At 39.3% G+C, this 24052-nt stretch overlaps 1 protein-coding gene across 1 annotated transcript in view; it reads right to left on the bottom strand.

The window, feature by feature from the left end:
- The window catches only part of SLC6A19 (solute carrier family 6 member 19), a 43275-nt gene that overhangs the window by 9279 nt on the left and 9944 nt on the right, over nucleotides 1-24052 (bottom strand). Inside the window, exons 2-6 of the mRNA XM_027869079.1 lie at nucleotides 15320-15460; nucleotides 9288-9425; nucleotides 6529-6710; nucleotides 3804-3914; nucleotides 1554-1666 (exon numbers count right to left, since the gene is read on the bottom strand). Coding sequence (XP_027724880.1) covers nucleotides 1554-1666; nucleotides 3804-3914; nucleotides 6529-6710; nucleotides 9288-9425; nucleotides 15320-15460 — 685 coding nt within the window. The remainder of the gene's footprint in view (nucleotides 1-1553; nucleotides 1667-3803; nucleotides 3915-6528; nucleotides 6711-9287; nucleotides 9426-15319; nucleotides 15461-24052) is intronic.

Raw genomic sequence — 24052 nt, forward strand, 5'->3', positions numbered from 1 at the left:
AAAAGTTATATAACAATAGAAGACCATGGTGGCCGATATCACAAGACAACATATGACTCATTGCCAAATGAATAGTTTTGGGCAATTAGGAGCTTTGATTTCAATGGGAAGAGAGACCACTGAGGCTAGTGAAGTCTGAAAGTTTCTTTGAGGAATAATAATAATATGAATGAATGAATAAAATGAATGACTAACAATTATATAGTGCTTGAAGGTTTGCAAAGTGCTTAATATGTTAGCTCACTTGACCCCCATGAAGAGGAGAAAACAGGCCTCAGGAGAAGGTAGGATTTGGACAGGTGGAGAAGAGTAGGGAGGCCGGCCCAGTTAGGAAAAATGATAGAGGCACAGAGACAGGGAATAAACAGATCACTTTGTCTGGAGCTAAAGGTTCTTTTTTTTTTTTTTTGGCAAAGCAATTGGGGTCAAGCGACTTGCCCAGGGTCACACAGCTAGTAAGTATCAAGTATCCAAGGTCGTATTTGAACTCAGGTCCTCCTGACTCCAGGGCCAGTGCTCTATCCATTGTACTACCTAACTGCCCCTGAATGTTCTTTCAATGGAGTATAAAGGGAGACAGCTGGAAAAGTTTCCTTCACTCATCTCAGGCGCCATTTCTTCTGTGGACCATGCTGAGTTTTACCAGTTGACCGTGCTCTCTGTCTCCTTCTTCAAACATTCTTACAGCACTTTGTTTGGACTCTCTTTTGTCCTCATCCTTTCTTCCTTTTAATCATACTTACATATACCTTGGCCATGTTCTTTTTGCCAGCTCTTTACTTCTTTACCACCACCACCCAAAAGAACAAGGATTCTTTGAGGAAAAGAATGTTTCATTTTTGCCTTTGGATCACACAACAACTACCACAATGTTTTGCACACAGTAGGTAACTTAATAAATGTTTTCAAACCAAATTAAAGGAACATTGGGATAAGATTAGGGAAGGCCATGAATTTCAGCCATTCGAGCCACTCAAGGTTTTTTGAGGGTGTATGTGACATGATCAGAACCGTGTTTTAGGAAGATTAACGTGGCAGCTATGAACAAAACAATTTATAGGGGTGGAGAATAGAGGTAGAAAGGCCAGATTAGAGGCCACTACAATCATTTGGGTTTGAGATAGTGGGAGTCTGACCTAAACCAACAGTAGTAGGAACGAAAAGAAAAGTATAGATATGAGAAACATGGGGATGAATCCAAATTCATTCATTCAAAGGGCCATACGTGAGGACCTGAAGGGTCACATGTGGCTTCAAGGTCACAGGTTTCCTACCCTTGGCAGAAGAATCTCTCCCAGTTCACTCAAATAGTAGGGTTTTTACTAAACTAATAATTTATGAAACATTCATACTTTTTAAAGGGCTTTCATGTGCACTCCTTTTCATCTTACTAATAAACACCTTGAGGTAGGTACGGGAGTTGTTATTATCTCTGTTTCACAGAGAGAGAAAGAAAGGCTGAGAGTATTTAATTAATTTGTTCAAGGACTCTTTCTAGCTGACTTTGCAGACCTGGAACCAAATATCACTTTTCCTTTGTGTTGAATACCTACTGTACAGGATTGTAACTGGAGAAGGAAATGAGGCCTCCAAAGGCCAGAGAGAATGAGAAGAACACCTGGGTCCCAGCATCCAACCAGGTGGCTGGATTAGCCAGTTCTGCGACCTGTTGAGTCAAATAAAAAAGAATTAATACTGTCCTAGGTTCCCAAAGTGGGCAATACCACCCCCTGGGAGCACTGATGGTGGGGGCAGTAGTAACCTTAGGTGCAATTGGGGTGGCATTGAATGAAAATAAGGGGGTAGTAAAAGCATAAGGAAAGAAGAGAAGAGAAGAAAATTTTGAAAAACCATTCATACATGTTTCATCTATTGCGCAACAGAGTCAGTTGTGGTGATTACATTATTTTCCAAATAAACACATAAAATACAAGTTATAACCAATCAGTGGTCAAGTCCACTGACAGGTGTTAGCAAGCAAGTGTTGGCAGGCCAGCATGCTGTACATTGTCAGAAAGTCCAGCATGTATCAGCAGGAATATGTGCGTGTAATTACTTGTTTACAATATGATACTATATGGTTACATGACACAATATTGCATCATCAAAATTTCAGTGCAGGGAAAACCCCACAAATTTACAATAAATTACTTAATTTAAGATGCATTTTTTAAAATATTTTTGAAATGACACAATTAAAAAAAAACCATTAAAGGGCTAAAGAAAATAGATTTCCACGGGGGCATTGAGTAATTTTTTAATTTTTTAAAAGGGGGTGGTAGACCAAATAAGTTTGGGAACCTCTTCTGTAGCTCAATAACTTAAGGTTACCATCTTCCATCTCTCCCTTTTCTGCCTCATGGGGAAGTACAGTCTTTCAATAACACAAGAGAAACCAAGAGTCAGGGGATGTTAATGAATTTCATGGAATTTAAACTTATTGGTTCTTTCCCAAGTGTCGGGGTCCAATTTGCTTTTATTGATAATGTTTGCTTAGCAAATAAGCAAGCCATACATGTGGTTGGGAGGGAGTAGGAAACACAAAGGTCATAGTGAATACAGTCAGTACCACTGACGTAGAATGCTGAATGTTTTGATAAACCCGAAGATATTCTGTAAAATTCTTGAAAAGTCCCAGAACATCTGTGTAGAAGCTAACTCTTCTGCACTAGCAATAGCTTTTGTTTCACTACCCAGAGAGTAAAAGTTAAGCTCTCATCTAACTTTGCAAAGTTTCCTCTTTCAATGAAGAGGACAAAGTGCTATTAAAAATGTGAATGGAGAAAAAAATTTAGTGACTCTTGGGAAGTTTTTATAAAGTTTAAAAGGGATATCTTATAAATTAGATGGATGATCTAATCACTGCCTTTCGGAGATGAGTCATATTTATCATATTATATTATACATTATATAATATTGTACATTATAACAACATATTATGACATAGCATATTACAACCCATTATGACATATTATATTAGTTATATTATAAATAATATGTTATGAGGGTAAATAGCAGCTGGGCCCCCGGTTAGAACATATCCCATTTGCCCTCATCAGATCTTTTTTTTTTTTCCCAGTGAAAGGAACATCTTTTTTCATTGAAATCATAGATCTTTTGAAAGTACTGCATAATAACAGTCACCCTTATAAAACACCTTGGAGGATTAAGAGTGCAATTACGATTACATGCCTTCTTGTTTGGCTTTCAAAACAACCCAGAGTTGGGTGGTAAGTATTTGGGCCTCCATTTTCTTTAAATATGAGGAAAATGAGGGTCAGAAAGACTTGCCTCAGGTTGTAACAAGTAGTTGACTCAGAACTTGAATTCTCGTCTTCCCTATATCATGATGCAACCATGCTTAAAGATTGTGTGTTTAAAATTCCTTTCCATTACCAAAGTCTAGCTAAGGTATATTATAAGCAAGTTGATCTTAAAAACCCAGCATACCATCTCACAATCCACTGCAAATACCCCAGGATTACCATCAGGAGGTGGTAGTTTGATCAAAATTCTTAAATCCTCAAAAAAGAAATAAACAGAAGCCCCAAATGGTCCATTTGGACCATAATGTCCATTAGGACGTTAGACCATCCCTAGGTGGGCATGGGGAGCAGCGAGGTGGTAAATTGGGGAGAGAAGACAAGACGTACTGATTGGCTGCAGTTTAGATGTGGAGACTTGGTCTCACTATAAATTACTTTTGAATCAGAAAATAGAACCTGGGTCCAGGATTTAACATACTCAACTACATTTCTTAGCCCCACTGCTAGCAGTATTCTAGAGCAGACAAAAGTGCTTACATTGGGTGTGAAGAGAAATTCAATTCCCTTGGTGGCCCCCTTCAGTGTTAGGCCACGGATAAGGAAGATGGTCAAGACAATATAAGGAAGAGTTGATGTGATGTACACAGCCTGAAACGGAAGTGACATTGTATTTTAAAATGTGTGAAAATAGAACCAAAATACTTTATCACAAGGAGCTCCGTTCCATCTCTGAAATCTATGACCTTTTGATTCTTGATTGAAAATAATTTATCTAATAAGAATGAAAGTACAGTTGCCAAGTTTTGCCAAGTTTAGCTCTGAAATATATCTTGCATCCATTCCCTTCTCTCCACTCACACACCCACCACTTTAGTTCAGACCCTTATCATCTCTCCCCTGGACTATTGTAAAAAGCCTCTTAATTGGCCTCCCCACTTTGATTCTCTTTCTTCTCCAAATCATTTCCCTTCAGCAGTCAAAATCATATCCCTAAAGCAAGGTCTACTCAGGTCTCTATCCCATTCAAAAAGCTCCAGTGGCCCTCTATTACCTTTAGGGTAAAATACAAGCTACTTGATTATTTAAATCCCTTCACAGTCTGCTTCTAGATAGAAAGTAACCTGGAAACAATGAACTTGAACTTGGACAGACTTCAAGTGATAGTGGAGGATAGAAGGGACTGGCGTGCTCTGGTCCATGGGGTCACGAAGAGTCGGACACAACTGAAAAACTGAACAACAACTAGTTTTTCCTGGTTATTGCACATTAATATCCTTCACACACTCTTCAGTTTAGCCAGATTGTCCTGCTTAGGGTTTCCTGCATATGACATTCCATTTCCTGTCTCCATCGCTTTGCTTAGGCTGTGTCCTTGCCTGGAATGCCCTCCCTTCCTCCTTACATCTCTCTTAAAGGATCCCTGGGTTCCCTCAAAGCTCAGCTTGAGTGCCATATTCTTTCCTGAAGCCTAACTCCAAAACCACAGTTTTTGGTATTCTCCCCTTTTACTCTGTATTTATTTGGCATATTGTTTGTATTTATGGGTCCGTGTTGTTTCCTCTCCTTACCTTCCTCTCCTTACCTGATATCCCCATTGTGCCTGGTACATAATAGATACTTGAGAAATACTCTTTATATGACTTAATGAAGGAATGAACACAAACTTGGAGTGGCTTAGCAGCAGTTATTTTGGGGAGGTTGGTTTTTTTTAAAAAAGTGTCATTTCTCAGCAGCATTCACCAGAATGGAATTAATTCCCTCTACCCTTATTCTGGGTAGCAAAGCAAATATAAGTTAGATGACCAGATGTCTGGATGGGCCAGGGGCATGCAAATTTTTTTTTATGTCCTTCTCTGGATGGACATGTGTCTGGGAAAAACTGGCAACTTGCAAAGGCACTTGAATTACTGACAAATAGCTTAATCCTGTGAAGTATTTTGTAAATTACTGCAGAGAAATGAAAAGGGCTAGTTATGGGACTTGGATCAAGGAACTATTTCTATGTAGGGAAGGGAACAAGAGTTTATTAAACACCTACTATGTGCCAGGCATTGTGCTAAGCACTTTACAAATATTATCTCATTTGATCCTAACAACCCTGTGAGGTGCTATTATTATCGCCATTTTACAGATAAGGAAACCCTCAGTTTCCTCTGAACAGAGGTTAAGTGACTTGCCTCCAGTCATACAGCTAGTAAGTGTCTGAGGCTGGATTTGAATTCAGATCTTGACTCTGGGCCCAGAGCTCTATCCACTGCACATTCTCTAGCCCTATTAATCTGTCTTCACCATAGACCAGGGTTCTACATAGATCCTTTCTCTTGAGACAGGGCAGGAAGTGAATAGGACACAGACTTGAAGTCAAGGTGATCTTAATTAAAGTCCTACCACCCCCACCCCTCACCTCCCACTAACTGGCTGTGTGATTCTGGGCAAGTCACAGTATTTCTCAGGCTCGGTTTCTTTATCTATAAAATGAGGGTAATAATGACAATGACATCATAGGGTTGTTGTATAGGTCAAATGAGATAATATAATGTAAAGTATTTTGTAGAACTTAAAGTATTATATAAGTATTCACTGCTAGTAGTAGTAGTAGGAGCAGGAGGAGGAGTGGGAGTAGTAGTATTCCCCATTAAGTCTAGATTAACCAGGATTCTGTGTTGATCATTGCTCTAGAGGGAACGTGGAGTAGTGGGTAGGGTACCCGACTAAGAGTCAGGAAGACTTGAGTGCAGATACCACATCAGGCACTTACTAGCTGTGTGAACATAAGCAAGTCACTTGGACTCTCTGTGCCTCAGTGTCTCCATCTATAAAATGAATCTATTGGACTCATTGTCCTGTTATAGGCAGCAAGGCAGCACAGTGGATAGAGTGCTAGACTACGTCAGGAAGATCTGAATTCAAATCCTCCCTCAATCACTTATTACCTATAGGGCCCTGGACCAGTCACTTAACCTATTTGCCTCAGTTTTCTCAACTGTAAAATGAGGATAATAATAACTCCTACTTCCCGGAGTGTTGTGAGAATAAAATGGATAATATTTGTCAAATGCTTTACCAACCTTAAAGCACTATATAAATGCTAGTTATCATCATCATTATCGCCCAAGGTTCCTTTCTACTTCCTATCTATGATCCCATGATCTTTCCCTAGCTTAGAGGCTGAAGTTTTAAAAGAAGTCATACTTACTCCTTCCACCTTTTCCTTTCTCTCCCCCTAACCTGGCCATCACACCAATGACTTTAAATCTGATACCTTTCCAGTTGTTTCAATGCCCCTGATGGTGCACACATAAAGGACACTCCAAGCACACGTCAAACATAGCAAGATCCACCACTGAATATATCCTGAGTCATTGATGCTCGTAGAAATATTTAAAGTTTCTCGATACCAAAAATAATCCACCGAAGAACTCCTGGCACATTCCTCTACATAACCTGAAGTGGAAACAAAACAATGTTTAGTAAATTTTCTTATATTGGCTCTGCAGTGAGTGAATTAATTGGGAGTTAATAATAATATTGGTAGCTTTTCTGTTTGAAAGAAGCTGCTGGTCTGTCATCCAAGACTTAGAAGAGCTCCTGGGAACTGGTGTCCTGGAAGACTCTTCGGTCAAAAAAAAAGAGATCTAGGGGCAGCTAGGTGGCACAATGGATAAAGCATGAGTCAGGAGGACCTGAGTTCAAATCCAACCTCAGACACTTTCTAGCTGTGCAAATCTGATCAAGTCACTTAACTCTGATTGCCTCCTAGCCCATCCAGCCAAAAGAAGAAAGATCTAAAGGCAAAGTGAGATGCAGATCCGGTTTTTTCACCTCCGTTTTCACTGCTGTTCAGACCTTTCAGTGAACACAGAAGGGAGCAAACCACTTTAGACTGAACAGAAAGGCTGTAAGTCAATTTATCTACACTGGAGACTTGCTATGAGATGACTTTTTAATAGGGGTAATAAATCCCTTCAAATAGGATGCAAGACAAGGATCTCATGCTGAATTCTGTACTGAGTTGGGTCTGGGGAGTGAAGCCTTGGGGTGTGATCATGAAGGATAATTTCAAAACCATTTAAAGGAGCTAAAGTTCTCCAGAAAATGCCACACTCTTGTAAACTACTTGATGAACAGGGCTTCGGCTAGAAGCTTTGAATACGCAAGTACTACTCTGATGTAGATTGAAATAAAGAGATGTTCTGTACTTAGGAAGGAGGTGGATGCTTCCTCTCTTTGAAATTCTATGGGTCAGGGACTGGCTCAGTTAATTTGCTTTGCGCATATCTAACACAGCACCAAGCACACATCACTTCAAGTAACTATTTTTGAGGATAGTATGTAGCACAACCACAAACCTTTCATATTTGCTCTTAAACTAAGATCATCCAGTTCAATAATCCAACAATCATTTGTTAGGTGCCTACTATGTGTCAGACACTGCTAGGTGCAGGGAAAACAGTCCCTGTCCCCAGGGAACTTATAATCTCCTCCTCTTAGCCTTAATAACACTTATTTCTAAAGCACTTTTAAGGTTCACAAAATATCTTCATTACAATAATGCTGTGAGGAAGGTAGGGTAAGCATTATTATGCCCATCCTTTCAGAGTTTCTCCAAACTTATTTGGCCTACTGTTTCCTTTAAAAAAAAATTACTCAGAGCCCCTCTGGAGATCTACTTTCTTTAACCCTTTAATGTTTTTTAATTGGCATCATTTAAAAATTTTTTAAAATGAAGCACCTTAAATTTGATAATTTATTGTAAATTTATGGGGTTTTTCCTGCAGTGAAATTTTGATGATGCAATATTGTGTCATGATTGTATTGTAAACAAGTCCTCACACGCACATATTCCTATTGATGCATGCTGAACTTCCCGACAACGGGAGACATGCTTGCCTGCCAACACTTACTTGTTAAGATCTGCTGGTGGACTTGACCACTGATCAGTTATAACTTTTATTTCATGTGTTTATTTGGAAAATAATGTAATCACTACAACTTTAACTCTGTTACACAATAGATGAAACATGTACGAATGGTTTTTCAAAAATCTCTTCCCTTCTTTTCTCATCCTTCAATCACCCCCTCATTTTTATTCAATGCCCTCCCCAATTGCACCCAAAGCTATTATGGTTCCAGCGCCCCAGCGGGGCTGGCATAACCCACTTTGGAAACCTATGCTTGGATGAACAAACTGAGATTCAATGAGATTAAGCCACTGGCTCAAAGTTATACAGCTCGTAAGTGGTAGAACCAAGCCAAAACTAGCATGCGTAACTACAGTACCAATTTGTCTCATAAAAATCTCATTTCAAGCTGTTATTACATCTGGAAATTTATGGCGGGAGGAAGCAAGGTACAGTGGAAAGGACACTTGATCTAGAATCGGAGTTCCTAAATTTAAATTCTGGCTCTGTGTGATCTTAAGCAAATCAATTCTTTTTCTGGGCCTCAGTTTCCTCAAATGGGGGATTGGATTAGATGACCTTTAAGGTCTTATCTAGCTCTAAAACTATGATCCTGTGACCTTAGACTTTTTCCTCATTAAGATGTGATTTTTTTTTTTAAAGAAAGCACACATACACACACACACACACACACAGAATAGCTACTTCATTTCATGTTGATATTAGGTATACCCTATTTTAAGCGAATCTTAAATTCTAAAACATACACTCATGAAATTGAAAAGTTAAAGACTAATAACAACAACAATAATGATAATGATAATAACTTGCATTTACATACTGCTTTAAGTTTGCAGAATGCTTTGCATGAATTATCTAGTTCTTCACATAAAATGGAAAGTATTTCATTAAAAGACAGACTCAGCAGAAGATTCCTTCAAATACCAAACTCCCATTTTAGCTCCCTCTGCTTGATGCAGTTCAGATACACATTTGGTTTCTACACCAGTTTTCCCATTGTGCAGTTCCATTCATTAAAATGACACACAGTTGCATTCATCATTGAAAACCAAGTTGTGATGGAATAGCCCTAGTTAATACCAAAGGCCCTGGCTATTACCTGTTTTGTTTTGGTTGAGTGGGCAAGTGCTCCAAGGCAAGGGATCTTGGAAAGAGTTGAAGAAATACCACATGACCCAGGCGATGATGGTGTTGTAGTAGAAGCCTACCATAAAGGAGACAAACATGGAGGCAATGCCTAGAGGGAAAGAGGAAAGGTTATTATGATTTACAATGAAATGTATCCACTTTAATTCAAATAAGCAAACATTTACTAGATACTAGCTATGTGTAATGGCACTGTGCCAGGCAAATGAAGGTTATTTACTTAAACCAAGCACATAATCTCCCTTTGACAGTCAAAGCAATGATAAGGTGGTATTTGACCTCTGAGATACTATATGGGAAAAGGTACATAATATACAAGGTATCCCAAAAGTCTTAGTGCAGTTTTAAGCCACTAAAGCCTAAAACCGCATTAAAATTTTTGGGGCACCCTATACATTTCAGATATTTAATAGCTTTTTAAACATATATATGTATATATAAATTTATGTTGTCTTTTGTTTTTACATTACCTAGATTTCTTCCTGTATCCTTTCCTCTCCTCTTTCCCAGAGACCTATCCTTTATTGCAAGGAATTTTTCTAAAGAAAAATCAGTAAAACCAATCATTGCTAGTGTGTCAACAAACATTTAGTTAGTGTCTACTACGTGACAAGCACTGTGCTAAGCACTAGGGATACAAAGAAAGGCAAAAGACAATCTCTCTCTCAAGGAAGTCACAGTATAATAGGGAGACAACATGCAAACAACAATGTACAGACACGCTCTAGACAGGATGAATTAGAAGTCATCAACAAAGGGAAAGCACTTATATTAAGGGGTATTGGGAAAGGCTTTTTGTAGAAAGGAGGATTTTAGCTGAGACTTGAAGGAAGCCAAGAGGCAAAAATGAGGAGTGAGAGCATTCCAGACATAGGGGACAGCCTGAGAAAATGCCCATAGCCTAGAGATGAAGTGGCACATGGGAGGAATAGCAAAGAGGTCAGTATCACTGGGGTGTGTGTGTGTGTGTGTGTGTGTGTGTGTGTGTGTGTGTGTATAAAGGTAGGAGGCAGCCAGGTCATCACATTGAAAAAATCTGATTTTTGCAATATTTTACAACAATGGACTCCAACCTCTACAATATTGGGAAGAAGGATTTTCTCATATCTCTTCTGTGGGGTCAACCTTGTTCTATGACAATTTACAATAGGAGTACAAGTCAATTTCTTCTATGGTAAGAAGGATAAGAAAAACCAATTTCCCTAAAACATCGAGAAGGTAGACCTTCATTGCAAAATGAGGATACAATAAAACTACTATTCGAATAAACTTGGAGGTGGGGGAAGGAGGTAGCCAGTATCAAAGATATGAATTAGAGACTAAAAAGGACCAGTTTTGTCATGTTGCATTATGCACAATAGTTCTAATTAGGCTAAAAAGTATTCCATACTTGTAATTCTTAACAAACAGTTTTAAAGAATTCATAATTATAATTTATAATTAGAACATCTAACTATTGATACGTATATATGGGTGCTGCTACAGGACTCTCTTCTCCCAAAGCCCCCAGGCATGAAAAATTGAATCATTTTTAATGCTCTCTTTTCCTTTGCTCCCATAGTCTATTTGTCCCAAAGTGCAGCTAACTCTTCTTTTTAATGTTTCTCACATCCATTCCTTCTTTCACATTCTCATTGCTCTCACTCTAGTTCAGGCTCTCATAACCTCCTACTGACTCGAGTCTCCTGACTGGTCTTCTTGCCCCGCTCCAAATTACCCAGCATATCACTGCCACATCAGTCTTCCTAAAGAGTTGCTCTCAAGGTGGCGCAATGGATAGAGCACCGGCCCTGAAGTCAAGAAGAACTAAGTTCAAATCCGGCCTCAGACCAGACACTTGTCACTTACTAGCTGTGTGACCCTGGGCAAGTCACTTAACCCCAATTGCCTTAAAAAAAAAAAAAAGAGTTGCTCTCATCATATCATTCCCCTGTTCAAATGTCTTCAATTGCTCCTCGTCACCTTTAAGATCAAGAATAAAGTACTACTCCAGCTTCATCTTCTTACTTGGCTCCTTTACAATAACTTATCATTTACTTGTTGTCACCTAACATATCTTCCCCAACCTAACATATATTTCTTTCTTAGAGCTAGTCCACTTTCCTGTAAAGTCCCTCCCCCTCTGTTCTTTGTGCTTAAATTCCATTCATTCTTCTAGGTCTTCTTTTACCACCCTTCGCCACAAAGATCTCACCTTCCTCTGAATTCCATAGCATTGCTTGGACTATACCAGAAGTGTCAAACTCAAATAGAAATAGGGCCAGTAAACCATACAGAAGGATCCCTGCAGGCTGCATGTTGACTTACAAAATCACATGTTGACATTATCTATATTTCATTGTGTTTTTATTTATTTTGTTAAGTATTTCTCAGTAACATTTTAATCTGGTTTGAGCTGCAACTGGTGAGTGTTGAGGGCCAGGATGTGTGTTTGACACCTTTGGTTTAGACTATCTTTTGGGTACCTATCATACATTCTCTTACATTGTTATTTATCTTTTCACATCAGAACCTCATATGAAAAAATGGTCATGTAAATGTTCTGAAAAAGATAAAATACTTTACAATTAATATTATTATTATTATTAATTGTTGTTATTACAATGCTACTAACTACAGTGGTGAAACTGAGTATGTGTAACTATGGCAGCTTCAATTCAATTCAGATATTTATGAAGCACAAGTAGGGGGAAGGCACTGTACTTGTTGCTGGGCATATGAAGAGCAAAACAAAATTTTCCCTGTCTTCAGGAAGCTTCCATTCTTTGGCTTCTGGGATTACTACCTCAATTCAACAAATACAAAAGGGAATTCATCATCTTTTCCCTAGAGCTGCCTGTCCTTTCAACTTTCCTATTCCTAGTGATGTAATCCATCATCATCATCATCATCATCATCTCAGTTACTCTGACTCAAAACTTTGAAGTCATCTTTGATTCTTCTCTCTTTCTCCACCCTCTAACCCCAACACCTATCAAATCTCTTGCTAAGTCTTATTGAATGTATCTACACAATCTATTTCGCTTTCCTTCCCTTATTATCAGTCACCTTATCATCATCTTAATTAATGCTTGTATCACTTCTAAACTGGGCTATTAATACACCCTCCTAACTGGATTCCCTGCCCCCAGTTTCTCCCTTCTCCAATTCATTCTTCACTCAGTTGGCAAAATTTTCCTAAGGCATGACCATGTCATTCAAACATCTTCAGTGCCTTCCCGTTGCCTTTAAGATAGACTATAAACTTCTGAATCAACCAATCAATCAGCCAAAAAGCATTTGTAAGAAGTGTAGTAGATAGAGTACTGGGCCTAGAGTCAGGAGGACTCCTCTTTGTGAGTTCAAATCTGGCCTCAGATACTTACTAGCTGTGTGACCCCAGGCAAGTCACTTAACCCTGTTTGCCTCAGTTTTCTCATCTACAAAATGAGCTGGAGAAGGAATGGCAAACTGCCCCAATACATTTGTCAAGAAAACCCCAAACAGGGTCACGAAGAGTAGGACATGGCTGAAAAAAAAAAAAGACTCAACAACAACAATGTACTTAGTGCTAAGCCCTGGGGTTACAGAGAAAGGCAAAAACAGTTACTGCTTTCACTGAATTTACACTTTATTGAAGGAGAAAACATATAAATAAGAACCTGAATGATCCATACAGAGTATATGGAAACTAACTTTAGAAGGAAAGGTACTAGCATCCTACAGAAGTTGCCATTTATGTTGATCCTTGAAGGAAGCTAGGGATTCTAAGAGGTGGAAGTAAAGAAGGAGAACTCTCCAGGAATGGTGGATAACCAATACAAAGAGATAGAGAGAAGAGATGCAGTGTCATATGGGAGGAAGAGACAGAAGACCAATGATGCAAATATGTTTTGGAAACAGGATTTAAACCCGCAGTTCTCATGATTCCATGTCCAGAATTCGTTCTATTCCACCAAACTGTCTTTCTAAATGCTTCATCTTGGAATCATTGGTATCATGATCCTGGCTGAATTCATAGGAGATAATGAGATCACCAAGCAAGATAGTATAGAGGTAAAAGAAGCAAGGGCCCAAGACAAGACCTTGGTCTACATCCACAGTTAATGGCAATTACATAGACAATTATCTAGCAAAGAAGGATGAGATGAAGCAGTCAGGAAGAGAATCATCAGAAAGCAGGGTCTTGAAAACCCAGAGAGGAGATAATATCTAGGAGATGATCAATAGTAGCAAATGCTACAGAGAGATCAAGAAGGAGGTGGCAAAAAAAAAAAAGGCCATTTGGCAATTAAGGGACCACTGGTAACTTTGGAAAGAACAGTTTCAATTGAATGAGAAGGTCAAAAGCCAGACTGAACAAAGTTTAGAAGGGAGAAGAGAAGGAAATGGAGACATTTAGTATAGACAACTTTTTCAAGGAGGTTAACTGAGAAAGGTGGGAGATGTATATAGCAGAGATGGTAGGATCAAGTGGGGGTTTTTTACAGATGGTGAAGACATGACCATGTTTTAGGCAACAGAGAATGACCCAGTTGATAGCAAGACATTGAAGATTAGAAAGAGAGGGAGGATGATGGCGGGGGGTGGGGAGGCGGGAATCTACTAGCAGAGATAGGAGGAGATGGAATCAAAGGTGCCCGTTATACCTAGGTCTTGGCGAGGAGGAGGGTGAACACTTCAACAGAGAGTAGAGAATGATGTCAGAAGGATGAAGGTCACAACAAGAACAGAAAAGCCTGGCATTTGGGGGTGTCCATGATTTAGCTCCACAGAACCTGCCTTGCCTTTCCCCACATGATTTCCCTTCAAGAACTTTACATTCCATTCAGCTTGTCCCCAGACTTAACATAGTCCTCTGTACATTCATGCAGGCCACCCTTAGGTCACCTTGTCCTCATCTATGACTTTTAGAATCTTTCTCTTCTCTCAAGGCTCAGCAGTCTCCTCCATGGTGAAGCCTTTCCCCACACCCCTTATCCTCAGAGTAAAAATATTCTCATCTTCAAATCTCCCCAGAACATTTTATCTGACTTTCTTCTTCCTCCTTATCTCAGTCTACATTGTACCATCCTTTATCTGTGCACATGTACTATCTCCTATCTCTCCCTTCCTACCCTCCTCCCAAACCCTCACCAGTAGTATAAGCTCCCTGAGGGGGCTGGGTATTACGTTCTCAGCAGTAAGCATAGTGCTGTGCACTCAGAAGATTCTTAGTAAAGTTGAATCTTGAATCAGAGCTTAGGCCATCCTGCTGCTGAGACAGGGTCTATGTATGAGAAACAAATGCCTCTAGCTGGAGCAATGAAACACTGTTTTTTCTTCAAAGTTTTAATCAAAAACTGCCTCTGCAATGGATGGGCATGTCTATTTTTTTTCCTATTGAATGCCACTGTTGGGCACATGCTTTGTATTCTGGGGAATTGATGATCCATTCTGTTAACGAAGGGGACAATGAATTCTTGCACAGGTTTTATAACTTTTTAAATCTTAATGGAAAACTCAGCAAACGTGGAGGCCAAAATTAGACTCCCTGAAACAGTTCAAGACAGGGCTAGATGCCTGTCAGGAACATTTTGAAGGGGATTCCTGTACCATGCAAGGCACTGGGCCAGACGACCTCTAAGGTAATCCCCAAGATATGTATTAAATATCTACTGTGGGCAAGGTGTTCTTGATTACTGGGTCATCAGTACCACCAGATACCTGGCAAGGGCAGCATAGTACAAATAAGTTGTTTGGGTTGATTTTTGACATCCCAAGTAAAAGCAAACTCACTTACACAGTCACCCTGAAGAGCACCTAAAATTGGTACTTCTAATCAAAGCATAAAGCATTTTGCACAATCTAAGAAATGCAGGTGTGTAAGACTGAATGAATATAATGATCAGATTCTGCTTTGGGACAGCATAATGGAAACAAAAGCTGTAGGATCAAAGTTTGCTTCATGGCTACATTCCCCCTTTTGTTGACCCATTAAGGCCATTTTAAGTTCGAATGACTTACCAACTCCCTTAAGGGCAGGATGGATAGAGGTCCAGACACCAACACTGCCCTTCCTTAGCCTTTGTCCAATGGCGAACTCCAGAAAAAGCAAGGGGATACCCTCCAGGACCAGCAGAATGAGGAATGGGATCATGAAAGCTCCTGTAATTGAAAAAGAAGCCAGATGAGTATTTCTGATGCTAGAAAAACAGTATGAAAAAGATACCTGGATTGGGGTCTGGAGATTCTTTGTAAGCCACTTCTTTAAGCATTTCCAGTAAATACTAACTTTAGAAAGGAGCCACACTATAGCAACAAGAAATAAAATATGTTATAAAGCATCAAGGATCATAGGATCACAGACCAGAGTGAAAAGGGACCTCCGAGGCCATGGAGCCCATGAAGTTTTGTTATACAAATGAGGAAATTGAAGCCCAGGGAGGTTATGTAATTTGTCAGGGGCAAGATATCAGCAGCCAGGTCCTCCAGCTTCAGGGAAAATGTGCTTTTTGCCATATCATGATGCTGTTTAGTCAAACAATCAACAAGTATTTATTGATTACTTAAAGTTATCCCTTCCACATTGCAACTTTCCCCATCATGGTTTTGATATATTGCAGGACAGCATGAGAAATTAAATGGGAATTTTGGGGGAGTTTTGCAGAAGCTGAAGATGACACATGGAGACCAGTAGGTGACACCAAAAAAAGTTTAGAAATTCAGAAATGCATAAAATACTTGTATAGTATTGTAGAATATCAACATATTTTAGCTTTTAATACCATAAATACACACAATTTCTTTTTTAAGTTGAAATAAGTAAAAAACTAAAGTGTGTGAAAAGAACTTGAAAGTCAACAGACAACACACAAAAGCCACTACATTTCATGTGGATTTTCCATATGGGGGGCAGCCCTCACCACACTCTTCATCCCACTATATGGAAAGAATAACTTTACTTTGTGTCAAGTGTTACGGATCTACAAAGTAGCATAAAGCATGATCTCTGCCCTCTAGGGGCACAAAATCTAGATGGAAAGATACGATGAAAACACAGAATCACAGATCACGAAACTGGAAAAGACTTCAGAGGCCATGTAGTCTATCTTTGCCCCTCTCTTCCGTTTTTCAGATAAGGAAACTTAAGACCTAGAATGACAAATGACTGGTCTAAAGTCATACAGGCAGTGGGTGTAAAGGTAGGATTTGAACCTGGGTCTTCAAGCTTAGAGCCAGCACTCATTCTCCTAAACCACATTGCCTCCCTTCTAAAATAACATGAAGAGTAACATCAGAGTTAAATGAAATGATGTCAATACAAGAGATATCCCTGGGTGGATCCGTTGTTTGACAGGTATAAACAATGAGTGCTATTATAAGCTCAAAGATTAAATAACAAAAAAACAGCTATTTTAATCTGGAAAGGCTTTATAAAGATGCTGAGATTTGAGTTGGGCCCTAAAAGATATACTGTTATTTGAAAAGGTGGAAAATTACTTTAAAATGTTTCCCAAAGCAATACAATTTGCTCTTTTCCTTTTAAACTCTGGGCCCTGCTCATTGTCCATCTTTATTGTCTGTCACAGATATACATGTGGTTGAAATCTGAATGAAATCTGAAAAATGGATGGTTCTTCATCCATTTGGTCTTTCCTGTGTGGATGGATGGGTCAAACTCCTTTGAGTGACTGATTATTGATATCTTCCAGGAAGCTCTGCAATGTCTTGGGGCTTGATTCAATCCATACAATGTCATGAAAAACCATAGCACCTGGAGGACTCACCATCCACAGGGAATCTGTCCTCACTTTGGATTAGGCACTGGGTTTCTTCCATCACAGTGGCAAATATTTCTGGCAAGCATACATCTCCCTGTTCTGTACACTACTTGATGCTTATTGTCAGAGCCATTGAACAGGATTATTTCTGATCTCTAAATCATATGGCAGAGTTTCCTGTAGGCAGCTAACTCTATCAATGATATATGGATGGTTGTTAGAAAATGTATTGACAGGGGCAGCTAGGTGGCACAGTGGATAGAGCACTGGCCCTGGATTCAGGAGGACCTGAGTTCAAATCCGGTCTCAGACACATAACACTTACTAGCTGTGTGACCCTGGGCAAGTCACTTAACCCCATTGCCTAGCCAAAAAAAAAAATGTATTGATAAGAGCCACCATGATCCCCTAAACTAATTAGCTGTGCTATGTAATAGTCTTTGAGTTTTTTTTTTAATCCCAAGCAGAAATAAACAGTATGCTTTTACACTTAGATTTATACCGCTCTCATGGCTTCTCTACATTGACTTTGAAGCCAATTTCAACAAAGAAATTGAAAAAAATCAAGAATATATTTACTAGTTCATTCATTTAGTAGACATTTATTAATTTGGCTGAACTTCTAAAATATGAAACGAGTATGCCTCCCTATGTCAGAGGGAAATTATGCCTCAGTTATGATCTGGCAAAGGTTAGAATGTTAATATTTAGCAAATGTTTCTAAAACCTTGTCAGCTGTATGTGAGTATCATGAGGACCATATCAGGATTAAAGTTCAGTCATTCCCTGGAGCAACAGAGTGATAAACGTTTCCAAATACATAACTTAAATGGTTTTCTGTGGACTCAAGCATTAGGACTGGTCCTAATCTTTGATGAGGAAACTACAAGGCTTTGCTTTGCTTGTTTATTCACACACCACTGATTTTAGATAACTGTTTGGCAGGGAATTTTTTTCTTCATATCACCATATTTGATTGAAAGGTTTGAGATGAACTACAAAGGTGGCAAATGATGGCTATACCTTTTCCCTTACCGTTATAAATCATTCAAAGAGGTTGTTGAGGGGTCTGGCACATATATAGTGCCTGTGACAATATCTCTCTACATGGAGAAGCTGAGGAGCTTACTTCCAGGAGAGTCATAATGATCACAAGTAAAGGGAGGCGTCAGAGAGACTTTATAGGCATCCTATAGAACTGGTCCTAGTCTGTTTATAGAAGGCTCTTTGGTTGACTATTAAGATAGTCAAAAGCCTTTATCTATCTTCTATCATTTATCCAGTGAGAGACTATAATGGAAGAGGCCCTGAGGTTTTCTTCGCTCTGAAGACATACAACCCTAAGAAATATCTTACTCTTTGGCTTCTACATTTATTGTTCTCCATTCTCTGGTGATGAGAGTAAAATCTGACCTTAATAGGTTTGAAAAGTTAGGAGAGAGGCCCAAAGGAATCTAGGAGTTGAAGATCAGGCCAAGTTGTATAGCCAGACCAACAATGATTCCCAAAAAGTACGAAGTGACCTTACGGACCTACACCAGTGGAAGCTGAGATAAGGATTCATTCACCAGTCATGCCACATCAGAGCATGAATTGGTGGAACCAATGTGATGTAGAAAGTAAACTGAGTGCCGAGTCTTCTCTCCCCCATAGGTTGTGTGGTTTGTCCTTTGTTCTTGAGGAGGACCATGACATCAGGAAGATGATGCCATGACTTGAAGTCAATTGGATTTAAGTAAAGGAGGGCTGTGCAGAGTTACCAGTCTCACTTTCTCCTCCGGAGCCATCTGGGTCCAGTGGCCAGATATAGATCAGGACAGCTGAAGATGGCCCAGGACAGAGGAGAATATGCACCTGAGGCATTGGAAAAAGAAAAGTTTGTACATTTGTTTTTGTTATGTCTTTGATATAAATATCTCTTTGCAAAAGCTAATTAATATTAGTTGTTTAAATGGAACTGATATGCTAGTCACTGATACTTAACTGTTGGGGGGAACATAGCCATTAGGAGCTCAAATTAATGGTAGTAGAGAATTTGTTGTTGAGACATTTTAGTTGTGTCCAACTCTTTGTGACCCCATTTGGGGTTTTCTTGGCAAAAATACTGGAACGGTTTGCCATTTCCTTCTCCAGCTCATTTTTATAGTTGAAGAAACTGAGGCAAATAGGGTTAAGTGACTAGCCTAGGGTCACACAGCTAGTAAGTGCCTGAGGTTTGTATCTTTCTGACTTCAGAGCCAGTGCTCTATCCACCGCACCACCTAGCTGCCCCGACCTTCATATATTCAAAACCACCTCCCATTCTTGTATTAACTGAAATGGCTCCAGAGGACAGAGTGAGGCTGATGACTTTGCACAATCTATCTCACTCAAATCCAATTCACTTGCAAGTCAAGACATCACTCTCCTGATGTCATTGGTCTTCTGCAAGACCGAAGGACGAACAACAAACAACAACAGCAAACAATCCTATATGTACACATCGACGCCCTCAATAGTAAGGTCCTTGGGGATTCTCTCATTTTTTTCTTTGTATTCTGCAGCACCTAGCTCCTGAAACACAGTAGGTATTTAGTAAGAGCTTGTTGAATGATTTTTGTGCCATGAGTTGAGGTCAGAATGGATAGGACGAATAGTGTTCAAAATAGACTGCCTTTGAGATGTCACACAGTGATTTTGGTGGTTATGAACTGTTCCCTGGTGTCAGTTTTTCAACAGAAATGGTCTCCCAGTGATGATTCATGGTTGGAAATCTAAGACCAACACAATCTTTGGGGAATTAAAATTGTGGGAATCTGTGGGAATTAATTCCCCTTGAGGGAACTAAAACTGCAGTTTTAATTGTGTGTGATGGGGGTAAGCATATTTCTAATGATGAGCTATACTCAACAATGGTTTTAGGATATCACTGAGCAAATGTGAGATTAAGGAACAACACAGATTGATAGAATGATCCCAAGTAGTCTATTATATCTTCAAAAGTATAAAAACACTTAGAAGACCTCTTCTTCTAAGGCTACTTTGCGGAGGAACTCTATGTAACCCCAACTGGACAGGACCGTTCCCTCATGAAGACTCTTGTGATGCTGAAAGCTGCATGAGATATGACTCCTATGTGGCTGAGAGACCTCTGAACTTCTGGTACTGTGCAAGTATGGATAGACTTTAGGGAAGGAAGGGAGAGAGTAAAGTTCGAGAGAGACGATCTATGAGAGAAGGCCAAAAACAGGAAAGACTAAGAGGAGTACTGGAACCACAGGCCTGTGAGGGAATTTGTCTCCTCAGACAAACTGATTACCAAGGCCTGCTGAAAGCTCTCTTCACTAACTAGATCATTTCTCTTCTTGGTTGATCTGAAGTTGTATCTTACTCCTAAGCTAAAGAGCTCATTATCCTAAGCTGTACAACTTCCCCAATTTCTATTTTACTATCACCTTTATAAACATGTTGCTCAATATTCACTATTGTCTTTTGTGTAACCAGTTATTTGTGGAAAAGAGATAGCTGCCTAAGAGTTACCATTATCCTTCCTTTTAAAGTGAATAGGCAAAGTGGCTTTTATTCTTAAACCCTAAAAGAGAGCATCATATCAGTAGACTTCAAGTATTTGAAGTGTGATAAACTGTTGTAATTCTAGCCCAGTAAACCTCTTGGAAATAGGAGAATAAAGAATCAAGCACCCAGCTGTAGTCCTTCTCCCGCTCCCCGCAAAGGCAGAAATTGCAGTAGCCTTTGGAGACTGAGAGGGCCAGACCCCAGGTCAGATGCCTAAATTTGTCGCTGTAACACAGGCTGTGCTGGGTCTCTGTTGGCCAGAGTTCAAACTACTACAAACTTTACATGTACATTAAATACAAAAGAACAAAGGGAAGAGAATAAGCTATAACCTGTCTTACACCAGTAGAGGGAAAGGCCATGGCAATGAGATTGTAAATCCATTGAAATACTGAAGAATTTAAATAGTGAACAGGCACAAAAGACATACAAATCAAGGTGACAGACAGAATAACACAATAAGCCAGGAATTTTATGATAGCAGAAGTAAGCAGTCAGAAAAATAGCAAGATTTGGATAAAAACTTAGAAAATGTGTTTTTATGTAGTAAATTGAGATGTAATTAACCTTTTCTTCATGCAACAAATAGACACCACTTTGCCATTGTGGTCCAGGATTTTGCAGCCTTGGACATGTGGCAAAGTCTGAGCACCTGAAGATGAAGGCTACAAAGTTCCTAACAGGTGCCTGATGGTATTAATAAGCTGCAGGTGCTGTAGGAAATGGGCAGAATCTAGCTGCCTGTAAAATGGGGAGAATAAAACTGTAAAATGAGGAAAATAATAGCACCTCCCTCCCAGCGTTGTTGTGAGGGTCAAGTAAGATGACATATATAAAACAGTTGACACGTAGTAGGCACTTCATAAACACTTGAGTCCTTCCTTCCTAGGCTTCCTCCTGTATTTCCTTTCTTCTAAAGTTTAATATGAGCTGGAAAAGTGATAAAGATAGGTGCTATAGAGTCCTAGGCTGTTGTTTGGTGGTAATTGTTGTTTTTTTTTTTTTTAGAGTAATTGTTTAGTCATTTTTCAATCATGTCTGACTTTTTCTGACCCCATTTTGGGTTTTCTTGTGAAGATACTGGAGTGGTTTGCCATATCTTTCTCTACCTCATTTTACAGACAAGGAAATTGAGGCAAACAGGGCTAAGGAATTTGCCCAGGGTCACATAGCTAGTAAGTGTCGGAGACCAGATTTGAACTCGGGAAGATGAATCTGGCTCCAGCCCCAGCACTCTATCCACTGTGTCACCTAGCTGCCCCTTTTATACGGTAAATGACAGGCTTTTTTATTAGTCCTATTTTTCTTTTTTCTTTATCACACAGATGCAGAAAACAGGAAGAATGTCATGGGAGTTCTTGGAAAATAGGAAGTTTGAGAATTCCTGTGCCGGGATGAATATGTTTAACATTCTCATCATTTAAGAATGGATCTCTTTAGCTACATCTGTGTGAATGCTTGAATGTACACTTTGCATGAATGTCACCATGCAATGGATCAGATTGCAAAGAGCTGGCTCAGTCCACTCATTAAGAATTCCATCTTGCCCATTCAGCAATCACTTCATTGTTTAATGATGGCTTGTTACTGTAATTAAAAAAAACCCCAAAAACACTGAGTTGAAAATGATCACAAATCTAAACATCTGTTAATTTTGTCTAGGGCTTATAATGAATGGCTATCCATAGCTTATTCCTTCAGGCCAATTACCTCAGAGTTCTCATTAACTTCAATCATAACTCATCAGAAAATGGCAGGATGGAGCTCTCTCTTAATCAGTTGGATGTTCATTCAAGTAAGTGTGAGGCAAAAGTATTCTAGTTTCTGAATTCAATTCAATTAGATCTGACAAATATTTATTGTTGTTGTAGTTTAGTTGTGTCTGACTCTATGACCCCATTTGGAGTTTTCTTGGCAAAGATATTGGAGTGGTTTGCCATTTCCTTCTCCAGCTCATTTTATAGATAAGGAAACTGAGGCAAACAGGGTTAAGTGACTTGCCCAAAGTCACACAGCTAGTGTCTGAGACCAGCTTTGAACTTAGGAAGATGAGTATTCCTGATTCCAGGTCCAGCACTCTACCTGCTTCACCATCTAGCTAACAAATACTTAAGTGCTTATTATGTGTAAGACAGTGTGCTACATGCTAGGTATACAACAATGAAAAAAATAAAATAAAACCCAGTCCCTACTCTCAAGGAGTTTACATTCTACTTGTATCTTTATGTGAGGATATTTGGTCAGTAAATGAGGATGGTTTTGAATCTGTCCTTAGACATGTCTCAAATGAGTCATAAGTAACCCCCTCCAGCTCACAGGACAGGCCAATTCAAAAGAAAACTCAGACCTCCATCTTCTCAGTTACACTACTTCTTGTGGATATCTTTGGATTTTGCATTAACTCTAAGAGAACACTGGTGACACCTTGACCTGGTTGATGCCTGTTGTCAGTAAACCACCAGTTTCATTACAGATCTGAGCTCTGGGGTATACCAAGCCACAAGGCTTTAAACATTTTTAAGGGTAACAGGTTTGTAGTTCCCTTTACTGACATCGTTAATAATTTACTTTCACATCTTGCTCATTTTTTTCCAGTCTTTGTCATCTTAGCTGCAAACTAAGTCATGTAATTGATGTTACTTTGTATCTATATGCCATTTAGAATAGGAACCCTGAAAAACAGGATGTATTATTTAAGGTTGGCAGCCTCCCTGGAAGCTAAAATGTCCTGAGTAAATAGTCATTGTAAATCTACAACTAACCATGTGCCTGGTTGCCAGTATCTTTACTGATGACTGGGATGCAGTTGAGAGTGAATTAGGTGTACCATAGAGAGAATGTTCCATTTCTCCTTCCTCTTGTACAAAACAAGTATGGGACAGTTAGCTCAAGGTCCCCTCTCCTTTCTGCCTACCATACCATTCTAATCTCTCTAAAATGGGAAAAAAAAAACAACCAAAGATGCTGTCATAAAATAATAAATAAATTTTAAGTGATTTCATCCAAGAGAGGATGTAACTTATTAATGTATATACTGCCCAGAATCAAAGAGTCTGCTGAGAGACTTTATACAGTGTGGTATAGTGGGAAAAAATAAAGACCCGGAGTCACAGGACTTTAGTTCAAATACTTGCTTTTCCATGACAGGATTCTGTCTCTGACACATCCTGGTTGTATTACCAACTAAGCTCTCCTGCCTCAAGCAATCCCTAAGACTATGAGTTAATGATGAATTAATTACTCAGTTCAGTTGTTTTTCAGTCATATCCTACTCTTTATAACCCCATTTGGGAGTTTTTAAAAGACACTGAAGTGGTTTGCAATTTTCTTTTTACAAATGAAGAAACTGAGGCAAACAGGGTTAAGTGACTTGCCCAGGGCCACACAACTAGCAAGTGTCTGTGGCCAGATTTGAACTCAG

This window comes from Vombatus ursinus, unplaced genomic scaffold (assembly GCF_900497805.2).
Source record: "Vombatus ursinus unplaced genomic scaffold, bare-nosed wombat genome assembly UNPS02014791.1, whole genome shotgun sequence".
NCBI lineage: Eukaryota > Metazoa > Chordata > Mammalia > Diprotodontia > Vombatidae > Vombatus > Vombatus ursinus.